Source organism: Blennius ocellaris (genome assembly GCF_963422515.1).
Source record: "Blennius ocellaris genome assembly, chromosome: 16".
NCBI lineage: Eukaryota > Metazoa > Chordata > Actinopteri > Blenniiformes > Blenniidae > Blennius > Blennius ocellaris.
Genome location: NC_137665.1, coordinates 15,157,071 through 15,177,582, shown reverse-complemented (window position 1 = coordinate 15,177,582; position 20,512 = coordinate 15,157,071). Strand labels below are relative to the sequence as shown.

The 20,512-nt window shown below is 40.8% G+C and overlaps 1 protein-coding gene across 1 annotated transcript; it reads left to right on the top strand.

Annotated features, from left to right (window-relative positions):
* Window positions 1-2,785: 2,785 nt before the first annotated feature.
* limd2 (LIM domain containing 2) lies at window positions 2,786-15,801 on the top strand. Its single transcript, XM_080511493.1, has 4 exons — window positions 2,786-2,899; window positions 15,041-15,085; window positions 15,395-15,531; window positions 15,621-15,801. The coding sequence occupies exons 1-4, from the start codon at window positions 2,897-2,899 to the stop codon at window positions 15,778-15,780; spliced, it is 345 nt and encodes a 114-aa protein (XP_080367619.1). The 5' UTR covers window positions 2,786-2,896; the 3' UTR covers window positions 15,781-15,801.
* Window positions 15,802-20,512: the final 4,711 nt, after the last annotated feature.

The following is a 20,512-nucleotide window of genomic DNA, read 5'->3' as shown; positions in this document are numbered from 1 at the left end:
GCAGTGGCGGGGTGGGGGTGGGAGGGGAGGGGGGGGGGTTTAGCATCCTGCTCACTGGAGGCGCCAAAACGCTCCTCTCACGTCAGTGACGACATCCCGACGTCCTCCGAGCTCCGCACGAGCAGCAAACTGTACATACCGTCATGAGGACTGTGGTTACTGTCAGTCACTAGAGGGGCGAGCAGCACCCCGCCATCATTTAACATGTAGGATATGACGTCGTTTCTTCTCGCCAAGCTTTCCTGCTCGCTCCGTTCTCCCTCAAAACAGTTGTGTGTGTGTGTGAGTGTCTGTAGCTTTTTTTCGTGTCTTCTGTTGGAGTTTTAGTGAAGTGCCTTTCCCGGGCATATTCAGTCTGAAGTGTTTTTTTTCAGTATGATGCTTTCGTCGGAGAAGAATTTAAAAGGAGTGTCTACACACAGTTTGAAAATGACATGTTTTAATTAAAAAGCTCCTTTAGCATCGACTTTCTGTTAGTCTGGATTTTTTTATGCTCCGAAGGGGCGGTTAAAAGTGATCTGTTTGATTTCACAAGTTGTAGAATAAAGTACAAAAAAAATCCCTAAATAGGCTACAACTCCCTGGATGCCTTTTCAAATCTTTCACAATCGTGTTTTCTCATCCTAATCACTTGTGTCCCAAAAGAATGTTTTTTAATGAGAAAAGTGATGATGTTATACGTATCATAGCTTTTTTTGGAAGAAACGAGAAGGCTATAAGTGACCATGTATGATTTGTTTCTAAGGATTAAACAATAAAATTAACTTTTTAGTGCAACAGTTTCAATACGAATTCAAAATGACCCAACTAGCTTTGCTTTGTTTGCCTTTGGACCCACCAAGACCATCAACAAAAGGTGAAAAGTTAAATCTTTTAGATTTCTGATAAGCTCTGCATATGCAAATATAGACTTCACACAAAACATCTGATGCCATGTTAAAACTGCATTTCAGCTCTTTATAGTGCACATTATTTATCCTGGTAGAAAAAAGGAAGTGAATCCTTGAATTTAACAGCTGGTTGAACTTCCTTTTCAAATCATTCCAATATCAGACCAATATCCCTTATAGAAACCTTAAACTCATTAAAATTCTTCCGATTTCTGTATGAAAAGCTCTCTGTGCTCACTCCACAGCATCTGGACTAGATTCAAAGATTTATTTTTTTTCCTGGTGCAGGTGGATCAGCTGCATCACTGTGCAAACTACTACGAGTAATACCGGGCACTTATTAGCTTCAAATGCATGTTTTTGGACTGTCGTGTCAAACACGCATTACTGTCATACAGTGCTTACCACTGAACACTGACATTGTGTAATATTTAGACTATATGCTCTCATTGTAGCGGTTTCCTAAAGGTAAATAAAAAAAGAATTGCAGTATCTGACTGTGACCACTAGAGGACGCGACAAGTCACATTCAGTGACTGCATTCAGTTAAATGTTGAGAAAATCTAGTGGTTTTTTTTATTTGAATCATTTTGTGATGTACAATGTGAATTGCCAAACCTCTGCTTCCAAATCTCTCTACTAAAACTGCTTGCTCACAGTCTGACACTATGCCTTTCTTTAGGCTCCCACACCATCTTTAATTAGAAGCCAGAAGAGTTAACTTTAGTATGACAGGATGTGGGATCCCAGATCTTGACACATCTTCACAAAATACTCAGTTCTGACATGTAGCAAACGGCGTGAGATAGCGGAGCTTCATCAACGTCTCCAAGGCCTGCACACTCGGTGTGAAATGATTCATGTATCTTAGAATATAGAGGAGGAGGGTTTTAGTGCACCCCATGCACAAGTATGTATGTTTACATAGTATTTCTGCAATCTGAATCCAAGGAAGCTGCAGGAGAGCTGGATCAAACAAGAGGTATTGAGTTCAGTTTTAACGGATTTTACTTCTTCTCCACCATCTATCCTGTTTTTCACTCGTCTTGTGAAAAAATCCAATATGTTACCTGCCAGAATCTATCATTTTTAGTTTTAAACTACTGTAATCATTATTGAGGTACATTTGTTATAAAGCTAAGCATATTAGCATTCACCGCTAAAATATTGATATGTCAAACTGTAATAATTAGAAAATGTCATCGTCTTCCCTTGCTCATTTATGCTCATGTATGAAAATAACACGTGATCCATGTCTGTCTCACATTATTTTAGACATGTATTATTATTATTATTAATAAATATTCTTTATTGATATTATTGATATTAGGAAGTTTTACTTGTAACAGAGAATCTTTACATATTTATATCGTTATCCTACTTTATTAAAGTGTATGTCATAATAATTACATAGATGGATGGATGGATAAATATAAAACCTCAAACCAAATAATAATAAAGTGTCACTATTAAAATACACATATTCCTTCTGTTTATATGTTTATATAAAGGCAGATTTTATTCCTATTGGATCAATAGGAATTTATCACATATGGAACATTCAAACGCAGACAAGACAATCTGAAATGTGAGTGTCCTCTTGAGCACAATCATCGGAACAAAAGTGCTGTATATTAAAGCAATTTGAAGAGATTGAAAAAGATATATAAAACTTTCAAAACCAAAAAAACCTAATTGTGCTTACTTAAGTTTAGAATGTTTTTAAAGTTAAATTAGCAATGTGATAATTACACAGGAATCCCAAGTAAGCGCTGGTTACGGTCTGTCCGACAGGATGTGAACGTGTCGTGAGCGAATCTGAACCAATAGCGTGCGAGCTCCTGTCGGCGAGAGAGAGAGAAAAAAGAAGCTGCTACAAACGTAGCCGAGCGGCGGAGCGGAGCACACTAACTCACCGGCAATCAGGGCTAGCGCCGTTTGCAACAAAAGCCCACCATCCTCTGCCTCCGGCAACTGAGCGAGCGGGACACCGTGTTATCACGCAGATGGTGAGTACTATCTCTCCGGTTTACACCGTGTGTGTGACCGCAGCACACCCCCCCCCCCCCTCCCTCCCTCCGTCGCCGCTCCTTCCACCTTTTTTTTTACCCGTTAGAGGGATGAGGTGAGGTGATGGTGTCCGGCGGCTCCAGCCGTCCGAGACATGCTTTGTCAAGCTGTAACAGTGTCTCTCTATTTTTACTCATTTATCATGTTGTTTTTTTTTGGGGGGGGGTTGTATTTTTGGTTTGTTTTTCTCAATGTGTGCCTCGCGATGCTAACAGTGAGCCGCTTCTCACAACGGGTGCTCATGAGCTAGCTCGATTGCTAATTAATATCAACTGACAGTACGATTTAAATCCTTCCAAAACTTGTTTTTTCCATTCTTCTCTGCACATCAAACCGGTAACTTTTATGAATTAGTGTCCATTTACTTCCATCCTGTGTAAATCAGTGTGTAGGTGTTGATTATAAGCTGTATATTATGCCGTGTTTGGGGCAGCTGTGTGACTAAATTATCTGTAATAGCTGCTCATTGTTGAGGAGTAGTAAACGAAGGAACTACACAAAGACACCAAAAACTACAACAATGGATCTCTAATTAGTACTAGGTGAAAGGCATTTAAAATATCTTGGAATATTTTACAATTGCGATGTTCTGCAGTATGCTTAAAATATATCACATTTCCATTCAATGTGCAGGTCAACACACATTGAATATTTTAGCATTTTATAAGAGATATGGTCAGACTTAACTTCAGAAGTACCACAAAAGAAAATCTTCGAAAAAATGAGTAAAAACAACAAACTGATCAACTGTTTTGTGATCAATAAAATGCAACATCATCTTTGCATATGTTTAAACGCCAGGAATATAAAAGAGCACTGTTATTTGATAGTACATATCCCCAAAAATGCGTATTTATTGCAAGTCACATTGCAGTTGTAGCACTGCATATTTTATTCATATCATGCAGCCCTACACTGATCTGATGCTGATTTTGTCATCATATGTAATATATGTTGATTTATGACTGTTGCAGTAATAATTAGTAACTCTGCCAAGCAGTATCAATGAGAAGCTGTGAGATTTTTATATGCATGAATCCTCTAAATCTAGTTTAACTCCAACTCCACAGATTTGGATATTTTCAGGTTTCTTCTGTGATAATAAAATATTGTCTTCAGTCCACACTAAGATCATTGAATCCCTTTTAGTGATTATTAAGTGAATATCTTTGAGATGGAGACTCTTGATCTGGACACTTCAGTGCGATGAGTCGACATTTAAGGAAACATTTTTCACGTTTATGGACTAATCAGACTGATTCATGGTTTCTGAGTCAGCCTCTTTTCATTTAAAAGCGAAACTGCCAAGTCCTGGCTTCATAAATGTTCCTGAGTGTTTTGTTCCTCTGTTATCACTGAAGATTCTTTTTGGGAGGGGTTGCTGCTGACTCCTGGCCCAGACAAGTCGGGGCATCTTACAAAGCTGATCATACTTTGTTGACATATTGCACTGTCCAAACAACTAAAAACTAATTTGAGATGCTCCCTTTTCTCATGTAAACATTCCAAGTTTTCAAAATGAAGACATTTTCTGGTTGTGGACTCTTGTTAGGACAAACCTCCACATTTGATCCTTCTTGGTTATGAAATATTTTGGCGACGACGAGTTGGGGGCAAGACAAGACAAGACACATAAACCTGCTTAGTTAACATGTTTCACCATAATCAGATCTGTATTAACTGTGCTTTGTTTGAATTTAAAAACCCAGTGTAGATATTTGGTTTCTTAACTCCTCGATCTTCTGATTGAAATGTGATACATTATGTTTCCCTGTTCTGGAAGTACAATTCTAGAAATGTAGCTTTAAGAATAGATTTGTCCTGGTTTCTTTTATTCTTTGTTTGCTTTTGGACACAGCTTGTGTCACATTCTGCTCAACTGTTTTTTTTTTTTTTTTTACCAAAATCAGTCCAACCAACTAAGGATTACTAGTTATGGTCCCATTGACAGGCATTTGTTTTGATGATTTCTCCCATTTTTCTTGCTAAATTGTCATATTTAAGAAAGTAACAGCTACATGTAATCTTTTTTGTTGGTTTTTTTAATCCAATGATGGTCGGGGAGAAAAGGAAAATCCTGGAGAATGCGATCATCTTACCTGCCAAATAGATGAGTGGCAGCATGTACAAATGTGCTTGCTTGTGTTTGTGTTGTCGAGCACTTTTCAAACCGCCATGTGGTCTGGTGAAACCACTTTTTCTCCGTCCAACAAGGCGCCGCGGCTTCAGGACTCAGTAATTATAGCCCCTGGCATATGGCGACAAGGCTTAAATGGTCGTTTTCATTTCCTGCCTCCGTCAGAAGTCGGGCTGACTGTGATTTCAGTCCGAGCCGAGGGCACAAGATTGACACTGCTGCCCGGCTTCACTCCTCTCTGGAGGATTTGGGAGCCGGTTGCTGTAGTTTGTCCGGCTTGTTTGTCCAGAAAGCAAATAATGCAGCTTTGCACAAAGCAACAGTGGGTGGACAAAGCCTCAGCAGGGACCGCTGACATTTATTCTGTTAGACCATATGCTCTTCTGTCAAACAATTACCATTAACGACAGAGAAAACCTGATCTGATGAGCCATATGTTGGGAGGGGGTGGGCGCGTCCGTGATGTCACATGTGCAGAACAATATTAAATGGGTCGCCTGCAAAATCCAAGCTGCATGCAAGACCGGTAAAAAAAAATTTTTGCATGCTTTTTTTCTTGTTTCAATCAGTCTTTGTGTTACGACTAATCTAGTAAGTAGTAGAAACTGGCTGTGGTTTTCAGAATCGGAAATGTAAAGCTGTTCATTTACATGTGATTTAATTCCTCTTCATGGTTTCATTGTGTGTCACTGTGCACAGGCATCACATGTTTGCAAGCCAAATCACTTGTGTGAAGGAGGAGGAGGAGGTCATTATTTTCCAGTCAGACGGACACGTCCCCGGCTGCCAGTTTGGCACACATCGGTGTGGCTCCAGTTTTTAAAAGAAGCCATGATTTATTTATTTTTCTTTCTATCGCCTCCTCTTGGGAATTACAAAGCTTACTTTAGAGTCTGTAACCCTGTATGGAAGTACTCGGGGCCCTGACATTGCATTCAACGACTGAGCGCATTCCTTTTCACTTTGATTTGTTTCATTTATCTCATTTTCCCAACAAGGTATGCTGCAGCCTCCTCTGAATCAGATGTATGGGTGGTAATAAAAGCTCTGGCTGCTGTGTGACTGCAAACCAGCAGGATGACAAAAGCCAGTGATTTTCAAAGTCTTGACACCCCTACCTCTCACAGTAACATTTCAAGATGGGTAAAGTGGCTCTCACAGTATTTCCAACCTAAGCAGCACGCTCTAACTCACTTTGCTTTCGCGTTTCTGGGGCTGTCAGCAGTGATTTCTAAAGACGTCAGGAAAGATTGCTTCAAACTGCTTTTGACTTTCCCACAGTATCATCAGTCCCCAGCAGACGCCTGACACGTCACTTGTTGGTCTGTGGTAAACTTGTAATGTGCTTTCTTTAACTCTTGAAACCCAGCTTGAGCACAAGTGTTCCCAGAACGACCCAGTTTACTTATAATATATATCTATTTCTATAATTCTCTGATATTAATTAAGAAACTAGGATCAGTACCTTTCTTTTTTTTTTCTTTCTAATAAATAGTGAACTCCTGGAAATTGTATCTCTCTCAGAATGTAGTGATCCATGGCGCAAAAGTGTATACAAAATAAAGATTGATGGCTCTCTGCAGATTTTGGTCAGGCACCAAATAGGATTAGATACAATTATTTTACAGGCAAATTGCACCAAGAATCAAGATAGGAAGCATACATGAGTCAGATAATTTATCTGCCAGGCATGATCGGGCACAAGCCTGAGCCAACAAGAATCAAGAAAGTCAAGCCCAAGCACATCGAATCAGAGTCAACAAAACGTATCCGGCACTGCCAATCAGGCACAGGTAAACGCCAACAAGAGTCAAGGAAATGTATCTCCCCGTTACAGTCAGGCACAGGCAAATACTAACGAGTCAAGAAAGTAATCTGCCAGTTACAATCACACATGGGATAAGGCTAACAAGTAAATAAAAATATCTGCCAGTTACAATCAGGCGCAAGCAAAGGCTGACAAGAAGAAAGGAAGTCATCTGCCAGTTCCCATTAGGCTCATGCAATGTCCAACCTCAGACACAGTCATAGGTGAAGTTAGGATCTGACAAAGGCGAAATCCAAAAGGAATGGACTAAGTTGTTTTTGTTATCAGGCACGAGTTTGGGCTACGAAAAGCCAAGGCAGTCATATGAATGTTTCAGTCACCAAGGTTAGCCCAACAAGAGTCAAGAAGTCAAGAACAATTAAGCACAGTTACAGTCCAAGACTATCCACGGCTGTCATCTGTCAGTTTAATAAGGCAAAGGCTAACAAATTACAAGTTCTTCCAGTCTTTAAAAAGAAAATCATTATTATTTTATGTCTCATCCCGATTACAGAGCTCCGTCTTGACGACAAGTAACTTTACTTCAAAGATTACAAATGTGTGGCGAGATCATGCAAACTCAAATATGTTACATTTATTTGCATGTTGTTTCCAGGATTGCAGAGATGCTTATTGCATGATTTTTGCGTAAAAGTGTCCGTTAATACATACACATACCATGTTGACAACTAACAGGTACTGTTATGAGTTATGGCTACATTTGCCATGGAGATGTTTCTAGAATTATAGAGCACACATTTGCATGTAGGCCTGCAAGCTTCAATTTCTGAAACAGGATGAGGCATGTCGTTCAAAAATTCCAGTCCTGGGGGTGAAATTTGATTGGGAAAAGGTTCCCTCCTCTCCAGCCCGAGATAACATCTGATCGGCCGTGGCGCTCACAGCTGTTGCTTCAGCGCGCTCCCGCAAGGCAGCGGCCCCTCGCCACGTCAAGCCATCACAGGCTCCACAACTTCAATGCATTCTTCAACACGCTGTCACTGGTTTTGTTCCTGTCGGTTTTGAGAGGAAAACATAAACAAACCAGCTGCTGCAGCATACCAGCTTCAAACACATGTTTTCATGAGCGTTGCCGAGTTGAACACAGGATTACTGGACGAAAATAGGGCGTTTCACACATTTTTTTTTACGAAAACAGGCTTTGAACTTGGCCCTTTTCTTTTTTTTTTTTTGAAGCAAAGTTGCACCGATAATGCTAATTTCATGAGTGCTAATAATTAGCACCTTACCTTCCCTTCCCTGAGGTTATGAAAGTAAGATGTGTAATTGTTGGTGGAAAACACGTTAATGAATGTAGAACCAACTTATGAATGTTCCTTTTTTTTTTTTTTTTTGAAGGCTCCTGTCTTTCTATGTTGGTTGCCTGTGTTCATCCACCAGCGTTTGGCTTCAGTGTAATGTTTTATAAAATCCGAGCTCTGTAGCCTGCCCTAGAGGAAATGTGTGGTGGCTCCAAGTAAAAAGAGTTGGAAGCCTCTGCGCTGAATTACCAAAGCCACAAACAATATTGAACCTTTTGGGATTAATTGTTTCATTAATAGCCAAATAGTTAATCTAAACTAATCTAATTTAATCAGTTTTAAGGCAAACGTGCCAAATGGTCTCTGATTGCAGCTTTCAATTGGGATTATTTGCTGATTCCTTCGCTTTCATATCTGTAAAAAGTGACTAACTTCAGGTTTTTAACTCTTGGAGCGTCTCATGAACAAGGGCTCAGCCTTACGCATGAACTCAAACATACCTGGGGGAATAATTTGGATGCTTTTCCTATTAAAGCTTGATGCAAAGTGAGCTTGTTTAAAAATGATGCTGTCATTCTCAAAACTTGTGACTCAGAATACATCCTGATTAACATAATTAAGTATTTTTAAAAAAAAAAAGGTATAATCATGTTGCCGCCAGTTTGAAAAGTTCGATGGCTTTTCAACTGGATCTTGAAAAATCTTCCTCAAGTCTTAACATGTGATTGTACACCCTCACGTCAATACATTAGCTATGCCTTGCTCGCAGCAGATTTGGTCCTATTTGGCCATCAGGTCGGTGTTTGTTCTTGATCTCATCGATCCAACAGCATGCCGGAAACCCTCCTCTGGGGTTTTCTTCCATGTTGACAAGGCATCATCAAACAGTAGACAAGAGGTGCTGCTGATTTTCCTGTTGGCTAAATTAAAATTCGGATCGAGACAAATCGTTTCGTCTTAAAACAGGCAACGACCAGGAAACATTAAAACATTTAGCAGTGCGTATTCGATGTATTGCATTGACTTTCGGAACTTTCTGCTGCTGTTTTTACAGATGGAGAGGTTACCTGGTTCATCCCGTCAGTAACATATGCTCGTTTTAAAGACAAAGTCATGCAGATTTTCTGCATACCTTTCCTATAGCCCGTGGTTGTTTGCTCCTTTTGGTTTTTCTCAAACCAGTTTAACCATTGTCCCCTGATCTTAAAAATCCAGTTAGTTCACCTTTCCTCCTCATTTTGAAGCAGACTTTGAACTTCAAGTCGCCATGACTATATCCACATGCCTCACTAGTGTCGGTTTGTTGCCATATCATCTGCTCTTTACACACGTTTGTATGAATGTTGAACGAGTGTACCTCAAGATCTGTTTCAAGGACAGAGGAACTGAAACAACACAGACGTGCAGACACGACATGGACGTCTTATAAACTTCCAGGAGAAATTTAAAAAAGCCCCGTCACTTCCTGGCTACACACGGGAAGTTGAAAAGAGGAAGAGAAGTGACCCAACACCTCATCGCCCGGCCAGATGTGATTACTCTGCAGACTGATGTACTGAATCTCCAGCTGTGCTCTGGCCCATGAGCTGTCAAAACCTCACATCGAGCGATTTTTCCACCACAGAAAACTTTTTCCTGCCTCTCTTAAGCTTGTTTTTCCCTTCAGAGGCGTCTCCACTGCCTAACTTGTCTTTACATGTTCAGTTGTTGATGGATTATTACTGTCAAAATGAGGCTGCTTGTCCTCCCTGCAACAGCCGTTTTATTGGTTGGATCTCTGCCATGTCTTGCAGGTCCAAAAAACTGCTATATACAGTCCGATGGTATCTACCCACGAGAGCGAGATAGGGATTTATTTTTTTTATGATTAAAGGAGAAACTGCTGGTGAGAAATGGGCTTCATCATACCAACGTGTTTGGAGAATAACCTTTCTCTGAGTCAGCTGTTCCAAACCATTAAACAGCATTTCTAAAAATACGGAAGAAGACGTAGAGTGGGAAGGCTTTATTTTGTATAAATGACATAAGACATTTGCTAACATGGAGCCAGCCTGCCCTTGTAGGGGCCTGTTGGATGTGAGTGGGCAATGTTGATGAAGCGTGAAGCGGTGGGGGTCTGTCTTCATCAGCAGTACAAGAAGAAAGACTCTTGTTCTCATTTGAACTATATTTACATGCTGACCTTCAACCCCTGTGGAGCTGTTGTAGGGGTTAAATGGATGTGATTTAGATGAGTGGACAGATCCTCTAAACATTTAGGTTTACAGAATCAGGGCCTGGTTTGTAGTCCAGGCGCCTGTTTGACTTCTACAAGAGAGGAATTTATGCTCTTTATTTTTTTTTTTCAACCTTAACTGTTTATCATTACATTCTAAGGGAATATGAACAGACTTAGCGCAAGTTTGAACTCAAGACTAAACTCCACAAAGACAAACGCACAAATATTTACTTCCATTCCTTTTCTAATGGAGGTCTGCTGTTCTTCTGAAATTTTGAAGAAAATACTAGTTTGGAACGGAACCAGTTCAGAGGATTTTGCTTCTGAAACCCATTCTGTCATTCTGAACCTCTCTTCAACAGCCCCTCTGTGGTTGACTCATCTCGTCGTCTGCTGAATATCTTTTATTTATCACGAGGGGGATCAAATCTGTCTTCCTCTCACCGTAATTAAAGTCTCTTTATGAGCATTCTGGAGAAACCACATTAAATAGATATACAGTGTAGAAAAATCCAAGTGAAGCAGGTCTGCCAGCTCAAATGTGTCGTGAGTGAAAGTCACACTCTAAACTTCTGAAATCTGACTTTTTTTTTTTGACATTTTTTTTCTCGTAAATTTTTTCTCGTAAATTTTACAGTGGATGTCTGTTTGTTCCATGAACAATTGGAATTATCGAAGGCTGTGTACTCGTTATTGTTAATGTTTAGAGCATATTCTTCTCTGCACACGTGTGTGTGTGGTTTTATCACAAAAGAAAACAACATCAAAACGACATAATTTTCAGCGTTTCAGGTGTTTCCATGTATTTTCAAAATGTAGTGTAAACGTTGAACTTCTCTGAATGAAAAACACATTTTCTCTTTAAGCATTGTGTAATCTGGGCCTTAAACTGAACTGCAAGTTACGTATACCATTACAACCCCAATGCATCTGCAACATGAGAATTTTAATTTACAAAAGAAACCTTGACAGCATTGCTTCTGGAAGTGTAATTATTGACATTCAGACACAGAGCTCGGCCTCCTTTCAAACATCTCTGGTTAGATGCAGTCTGATGAGCAGGAATGTTTGAACACTTTCTACAACTGTGCTATTAAAAATGATGCTGTGAGCTCAGAGTAGAAGCTGTGTTGCAAGAAGATTTGGACACTTGAGTGAAAGTGGCCTTTGTTTGTCGAGGAGACCAAACTCCAGCTGGCTCGAGCTTCTCACACACGGCTATGTCTAATGGTTTAAAACAGTGTTGGGCAGGCACCGCTCTGTTTAGAAACTATCCTAATGTGCTGCGTCCTACGTTCAGTTAGTCATCTTCTCTTCAGACATCATACTTTCAGCAGTCAACTGCTGTGTTGAAAGCTGCTCAGGATTCGACTCGACGTCGTCCTCATTGCTGCTCTACTGCAAGACAGAGGAAGCCAGATGTGTCACAACGACTTCCTGCCACATTCAGACTATCTTGTGGCAGCTGAGACTCATGTACATATAAGGTAAACAGACACAAGATGGCACAAGCTAATCTGAGGTCTTCCTGCATATCTGTGTGTGTGGTTTTTGAACGCATGCCCACACCAACATGATCTGGTATCTCGCAACTTTTGTTTTATTCTGCCTCTGCTTTTTTGGCCGTGTTAATTGTATGATTTCATATGCAGAGCTAAAAACCTTTGTCGACCCAATTCGACTGTTTTCACAGCCTTCGTCTCATGTAAAGATTCCCTATAAATGCAGTTGGAGTTTCAGTGGTGTGAAAGTGTAAGAGGACCTCGGGCTTGTTGGCTCGGCAGTCGGCTGTATCAACAGGAAGTGGTCCAACATGCAGCCTTCTAGATAAACAGAAAAGTGTGAGCTGCAGCTAAGCTAGCAGCAACATTTCTGCTGAGCCCGAGAGAGATGAAGAGGAGCTGGCCTACTCTCTGGACGTGATTGCATCTCCAGGAAGCTGTGTGGCCTCACTGTTAATGAAGCAATTATTTCAAGAGCATGTCATCCGGCTGCTTTAAGTGCCGACAACACCCTTGTTGTTCCTCCTGCTCAGTGGTGCATTACGGCTGCCGGTTCAGAAAGTGTATTCAAATTACTGGCAGCGTTTTTTTCTATTTGATTAGTCAAAGAGAGCTTCACTGAGCATCACAGGCTAACTCACAACTAATGTATAGATCAAAAGGGGTGACGTTAAAGCATACACACTGTGGAGTCACAAAGACTTGACCACTGTCGGAGATATTGATGTTCTGGTCGAGCTCTTGTTCCCATGACTTTTGTAACTCAGGAGTCGTGAGGTTCAAACACAACGCAATGAGCTTGAGTTGAGTTAATCCAAATATGAGTCTGTTCTTCACAGTGTCACTCGGTTTTTGCCTCATATACTTTAATATAAGAAGATAACTTCCCGTCATACATTTTTTAAGAGAACTTTAATATGCCTTATCACTGCCATAACATTATGGCCATCTAACATTGTATAGCTCCCCATTTTTGCCTCCAAATCAGCTCTGCTGAATCGAAACATGAACTACACTAAATGTCTGGTGTCTGGGACCAGACACCAGACATTAGCAGCAGATCCTCAAGTGATTGAAATCGTAAACTAATGCTTCCCCAGAAACATGAATGAACTTTGGTGGCCTTCTGTGACCCTGTCGCTGAGTCACTCCTTTTCCTTCCTTCAACGACTGCTCTGAAGGGATAGTCGGTGTTCATAACGTTGTGGCCGATTGGTGTATACAGCATGCTTTTAGCTCTTCAGGAGTCTCATATTGCTTTGCAGAATGTGTCACCATCATGTTTCGAGTCACATTATACAAGAAGCATGCCAACCTGAGGCCTGAAAGACTGTCAGAGATCCACCCAGTTGAGCTGAAAAGGAGATGAATACGTGAAAATGTTGTTGCTCCAACTCAATGAGATTATGCAGATGAGACAAGAAGATCCAGCTATAAAGGGGAAGCATACGATAATTGGGAATCGTTAGGAAGTGTTTTCCTTTGTTCGTCTGGGTTAATCATGTTCTGTTGATTGGCTATAAGTCAGTCCTTCAAAAAAAATAAAAAATAAAAAAATGCTGGCCCTGTGATTACAGTAATCGACGTTTGTTAATTCTACCATCATTCAATGTCGGTTAAGAGTTAATCAGTACACTTCAAAAATGAGAGATCAGCAGATGCCGAAGTCTGGATGTCAGTCTTTCCTTGCTCCGTTAGCAGCCCCTCAGTCTCACCCCCCACCTCTACCCCCCTCCTCGTCCTCTTCTACCCACAGTGCATTATGCAACAGGGTATTAGTGAAGCCAGCAGTGGACTTTCCCCCTACCTCAACAGAGACGGCCCTTCTTCCCCACACTAAGGTCCTTCCATGAGACTTTACTGTGATCGTGTCCTGAATGTTTCCCTGTCTGTTCATTATCCGCTTGAGCTGCACGTTAGTTCCTGCTTTAAGATGCGATCATGCCTGCTGGTGCTGGAAAACCTGCAGTAGCAGGCATTACTGCTGCCTCCATTCACAAGGTTTTCTCTTTTTTTTAATTAACCTTTTAAACTGAGCTGCAACTATACTTGAAAAAACGAGTGTCAGGCTGACTAAAAATAAGAATGCTGAGATTACAAGTTGCAAGAACTTATGCCTTATTTATATGACAAGGTTCCGGTAGAAACTCATCATTTTTTGCATTTTCGTTTCAGCAACGATAACACAGCAACATTTTGAATATGATTACAGAAATCGCAGAAACGCTGAAAACAATGTAGTTGCATTTTCAGTGGCTTCAAGCATCAAACGTCATGTAAATGGGCACCCAAAACTCAACCAGAGATTTCAGTGCCCAAAAACCTTGGTTGCAAAGGACTGACAAAATATTTGTACATAATATTTTCCTCATCTGTAAACCCAGCCATTACATTGCTTTCTGAACCAATTATCTATTACTTACAATGGAGAAAATGACTTGAAGTACAATTATTGTCACTTAATTTTGCTCTTACCTATTTTACCACCCGAGCCGCTTGCTCATGCTCTCTCATAGCCTCCGTTGATCAAATAGCCAAGTCTCTCTGGTAGCACACACTTTCCCTTCCAAATATCTGCAGATCAGCTGTAAACACTTAAATCTTTAAGCTAATTGCCTTCTCACTGTACATCAGATCTACAAATAGCCTGTTGGTGTAACTTGGTGAAGCTTGTAAAGTACTGGTTTTATACTGTACATGAATAACCACCAAAACGAAGATGGGACAGGGATAAAATGATCCAACGAGTTGAAACTAAGCTCGGTGTGGAATCATTGTGTGGAATGTGTTCAGCGGACAGTTGGTTGTGAGTTGTTCTGCTTTGCTGAGGGCCGCTCCATGCAGAGCGACCCACGGCTCGGCTCACACAAGCAGACAGAAGGCACCTGATCCTCTCCCAGGGGTGCAGAGAGACAGATGGAGCCAATAGACAGAGGAGGGAGAGAGAGAGCTCACACTGACAATCCTCAACGCTCCGCTAAAAAGGTAACGAGAGGACAGGGCTGATTATCCAATCACCGATGAGTTCCTCTGCTGCTTGATGATCTGATAGGAGGGAGGGCTGACATTTAACATTTGACATTAAAGAGACACATGCAAACAACAACACGTATTTTGATGTCTCTTTAATTGTTTCTTTTTTTTTTCTCTCCAGGACGCCAGAAACGCCACCGAAGAAAAGCCTGTCCAGCGATCTAAGGTAAATGTATGTCTTTTTTTTTAGGGCTGTCACGTACTGCCCTATTCGTACTGTAGACTGAAGGCTGCGCAGATGTGGCTCACAGCGACGCATAGCTTTTGTGTATGCAGTATGAATTAGACCTAATGGCATTTAATAAGTACACGTATCAGTACTGGGTGTCAGCAAGTAGTTAAAAGTTAGTACTCATGTGCAACCTTTAAAAACGTGGCCTCGGTTCATCCCTGACTCCATTCATGTTAGTAAGTCAGGTTTGATCTCCGAAACAATAATGTCAAGGAGGCTCATCCGCCATCTTCACGTTTTCAGTCCTTCAGCTTTAAGACCCAGAAGGAAGTGTGCTCATCATGTGAGAAGACAGTCTACCCGATGGAGAGATTGGTCGCCAACAACCTGGTGTTTCACTCTACATGTTTCTGCTGCAAGCACTGCAACGCCAAACTCAGGTGACTGTGTGCACCGCACCGGCTCCTTTCTTCTTGACCTTTCCATTTTCGACGCGCACATAACTCTGGTTTCCCTCCCCTCTCGACAGCCTGGGCACCTTTGCCGCTCTCCAAGGCGAGTTTTACTGCAAGCCGCACTTCCAACAGCTGTTCAAAAGCAAAGGCAACTACGACGAGGGCTTCGGACGCAAGCAGCACAAAGAGCTCTGGGCCTCCAAGGAGACGGAAACTATAACAAAGACGCCGTAATCATGTCTGCCGGCCACCCGCATGGGTCATCGCAGACCTGGCCCTACTCTTCTTTTCTCGTCATCCCAACACCTCCAACACATCACGATCAGCACGTGCCTCATATGCTGCGGCACTGCTAAATCGCCTACGCACCCACTTGCTTTTCTTTCTCTCTCTCTTTTTTTTTTTTTTTGTAAATGCCATTCGAACAGATACCTGCACAAACAACTAGGAATTCATGGGCCAGTCATGGTCTACAACACAAAAAGTTAATTTTAGATTTAAAAAAAAACAAAAAAAACTGTTATTTTCTCACTTTTATTTGCCAGTTCCATGTTTGGAATTGGTTGTTGATTGTGACCAAAAGCCTTCTCTGGTACGGAGGAGTGTAACGATAAATGCTTTTTTGTTTTGTTTTGTTTCTCCTTTAATAATTTGCAACCTTTTCTGTTCTTCAATATGTAAACCGTATGCTCAGGCAAACATATCACAGAGGTCACACAGCATCAAGAGTTTTGCTGTGGAGCATACACTCAGGTCAATTAGAAATAAACACCACTTCGTTAAAGTCATGGAAACAAAACACAAGTCAAAATCGCAGTCCTCAGTATTATGACGATGCTCGAGGAAAAACAGGGTACAGAGTACTGTAAAATAACCGTGCACATCTGCAACAGCTCACCTCTTCTGTTTCTGCTTCGTTACTGTTTCACTGGATCCCATCGTTTTTGTCCCCCCCCCCCCCTTTTCAAACGAGTCCTATCCTCGCATGTTGGTACGACTGGGTCTTCACAGCCTTATCGACGGTGGCCCAACAGTATTGCAAAAGCTGCAACAAAAATACAAAAAAAGTTGCAACACATGAATAAGCAGAAAGACAGTTACTGAAAGTGGCATACATGCAAAAGATGTAAGACAAGTACAAAAGCTGCAAGAAAAAATACTCGATCAATCACGTTAATACAATATCAGGAAGACAAATAAATAAGCTGCAACATATATACAAATGAACATTTACAAAAGTTGTAACTCAAATATCAAAACAGACTAAAGTAATTGCAAAACAAATACAAGATTTTGACCATTAACACAAAACAAGAACAAAATGTGAGGCTATTATTAGAAAGGATCCCTGGTTAACCCAGGCCAATGTCTGTTGTAGCTTTTGTCTTGTGCAGACCTTTCTGTGCCACCGTACTTATCTCCCATCTCTCTGCTCTGAGCAGTTTGTTTCACTGGCACATTGCTTATGTGTCCTTGTTCCAAGTTAATTTTTTGCGCCACTTGAGCTGTAATTGGGTCGATGTCATGACACGTGGAGCTTTTACAGCTGTAATGTTAAGTTTCTCTGATTGTGTTTTGTATGCCAACTGTACATAGAGCTGTAGTTTTTGTGATTAGTGAACATTCCCCCAACGCACTGTTCTCTCATCTTGCTGACACCACATCAGATGTTGGTAACACTGGGCAACAAGATTGTTTTTTTAAACCATTCTTTTTCTTGCTCAAACTAAAACAGGAAAACCTCATTGTGCTTTTTTTTTTTTTTGTTAAAAACTGTATTATCAAGCTTTGCTTTTATGTGGCAGAATATGCCATTTCTTCCACAAATAAGGCTGTTAGTACACTTAAAAAGTGTATAAATCACTGAAATCATCACTTTTTTTTTGCCCGAATTCACCAGCTTCACACTCTCCTTGATATTTGGATCTCAGTGTGAAGACACTGCAACACAAATCGAAGTGCTGGATAAATTACTGATTTTTTTTGTGTCAGACAAACTGTTTGTTAGCCAGTGTCTTCACAGAGGAACCAAGGCCCCGACATACCTGAAAGAATGATTCCTCCAGCCATGGTTTGCTGTCTTCACTAAGACAATGTTTAAAGTCTGTGCAAAGCAGTAACACGCTGATAGTTGTCCTCTCAGGGGAATTACAACAATAATTAAGTCAGCAAGTATTTGAAATTAGAACCAAAACAGCTCAGATTGCCTGTTTGTTCTGTGCTTTCTGGTGATTTGATCAAGATTGATTCCCAGAAAAGAGAGTTTGGGGCTATAATTCTAATGGATCCACATACTGAACCTCACAGTGATTAATGGGCAGATAATCCAGAAAAGACCTGCCAGTGTAAAGTCATCACTGCTGAAGCTCCTAATGCTAACCTGTCTTCAAAAGTGATTTTTTTTCATCGTGTTTAGAAAATATAAAGAACAATGTGCTTTTAGATCATGATCATTGGCGACTTTAATCAAACACTTTCAAGCATGTAATTAGCATTCCACATATTTTAAAGGTGTAAACTGTCCATAAAGCCACTTTAGAAAATTGTTTGGCAAAAGTGAATCATTGCAGTTTGTCCTCAGTCCAGCTCTTTTGAGTTATGCCGGTTGAGTTGTTTTTCATTTGTCATTTTTCTTACTGGACTGAGGACAGACTGCATGCTGGATTTACAAGACTGGACAGGCTGGGGCTATTAAACACCATTACCTTTAACAGCACAACACATAGACATCCATGTAAGTATGTAGTGACTGTTTGTCTCCTTTTTTAAAGGTTCTGAATGGAATATAAGATATGCTGTACCTTTAAGGCCTCACAGGAAATCACACAACTCTGTTACCCCCGTCGTTTTCCACTTGTTGGTCGTTGCTGTCTCGTGATGATTCCCATGCTGTATCGGAGTGTGTTCGTGTAGTTGGGTAGATTTCTTCATGGACAGAGAGCGATCCAGCCCTGTTCATGTTATTTTTTTTTTCTTTTTTTGTTTTGTTTTTGTTTGTTTTGTTCCCCTCGGTCCCCTCCAGTAAGCGTGGACAGGTTTCCTCTTTGAAACTATTGCCTTCCTGTTCTCATCTCCTGTCTTATCAGCTGAGTGCAGCTGGAAACTGGACCTATTTTCTTGGTATGAAATTCTCAGTAGGTGGACAGAGTTTGTCGCTGTATTGATCCCCGTGTTGTGTGCCTGCATGTTGCATGCAAAAACCCAGTGCACAGCACCCCCTGCTGGAGAAAGTGACCAGTAATGTTTAGAAGAAAAAAAAAGAAAAGATTTTTGTCCATGAAGTGAACATAAGCCTTTTTTCCCCCCTAAGTTTTCGTTGCCTCGGCCCGCAGTTCAGCTGCAGCCACTCTTGAGCTCATTCAGCCACTCGACACAAAGTTAGACCAGATTAGATCAGCTCTCCATGCTTATTTCTCATTCTTTCCCAAGAATGACTCGAAAGCCATTTCAATATCCCATTTTAGAAGGCGTCTGGATACCTATGACACTTGAATGACACAAAGTACTTTTGTGGCTGGTGGTTTACTGTGAATTAGAGCATGTTATGCGACTAGAAAGTTAAACAGATGGATATTTCCTACTTTTTTAAACAGAAAGAAAAGAGAAGCCTTAGATATAAAGAGCAGACCTTATTGCTTTTTCTTTTTTCATTGAGTGCACAGATCTTTACAAAGAATTCTCCTGATCTGCCTTCTCGAAAACGCTTTCTTCTAGATTCCCCCTCTCTAACGTAGGATCATTCCACTCAACCAGCAGATTTGTTTCCCTCATCTATCCATGTGTAGCCAACGTGTACGATACTTCTACCCGTGTTTAACCGCGTACGTTTTTCTTTGTGTCATTTCACTCTGTTCCTCTGGATCCTGGAGAATGCTTTAAAATCGGAAGAGAATTGTATCTACAAACGCCGTCTTTGTCATTCTCTGTTAGCAGTTCGCCAAGGTACAAGTGCAAAATCTGTGAATTGCGACCACAAAGTGTAATCGAGCAGACAAGGTACACTTTACACTGGTGCCACGAGGCTCAGGTGAATGATTGCAGTGTAACGTTTCAATGTGAAATCTGCGTCATTTCAACTTTTAATGTGGACTTCCTTTTGAAAGAAAACGGCTGTCATCCTGAAGACATTTTAAATGTATGCATCTTTGAAAGTGTATTGTCTATATTGCAGACTTGACCTGTGGATTGAGGTGGCCTTACAGCAAAAGGACGCTGGGACTGTGGTTCGCAGTCTCTCTCCTCTGTTCTCCCTCCCTTCTCTCTATCGCTTAGTGGTGGTATGGAACATTCTCAGATGTGAGCGCCCCCTTTCTACGCCTACGATATACACAATCATTTTGTGCATATTCTTTCTTGTTTTTAAATTTTGTTTTTTACATGCTTTTGGAGATAAAAAAAAATAATAATAAAATGCTGGTGTTGATTTAAGGTCTTGCATTTTGGTGTGTTTATTATATGATGCAAAGTATTGCAGTGACTGTATTTATCAACATTTTAATTCCTGGTTAATGTACTGAAGAGGCCTTCAAGTCTTAAGACTGAGTCTCACAAGCAGCTCAGATTGGGAGTCTTGCAAAAGGAGTAGAAGTAATCAGATTCCTCAAGTAAAAGTACCACATCATACGTTAAAATGCAGTGAATTACATTCACTCCCTGCAGACCAACTCTAAACAGAACTGGTTTTAGCCCAGTTCTTAAATGTGTGTTCACATTTAAGAACCAGTTTCATCATTAAATTTGGACTGAAAAAAATATAATTAACCTTGAAATGAGATTACACTGCTTATAAAAGTGTGTGTATATATCCAAAAATAACTTTAAATTGCACTGAAGGTCTTTCAAAGATCCCACAATAGAGTGGGATGGTGCGTTGGGAGAAACCTGCAGCCACAACGTGACTGGCGCAGAAGAATTCGTGTAGAAGCATGCAGACGGATGACCCGTTGGCCTTTGACTCAGTCACTGG

What these genes read in the sequence shown, in the direction of transcription:
- limd2 (XM_080511493.1), top strand. An exon ending in AGCCTGTCCAGCGATCTAAG is followed by an intron (nt 15,086 to 15,394) that starts GTAAATGTATGT and finishes TCACGTTTTCAG; the next exon opens with TCCTTCAGCTTTAAGACCCA. An exon ending in CACTGCAACGCCAAACTCAG is followed by an intron (nt 15,532 to 15,620) that starts GTGACTGTGTGC and finishes CCCTCTCGACAG; the next exon opens with CCTGGGCACCTTTGCCGCTC.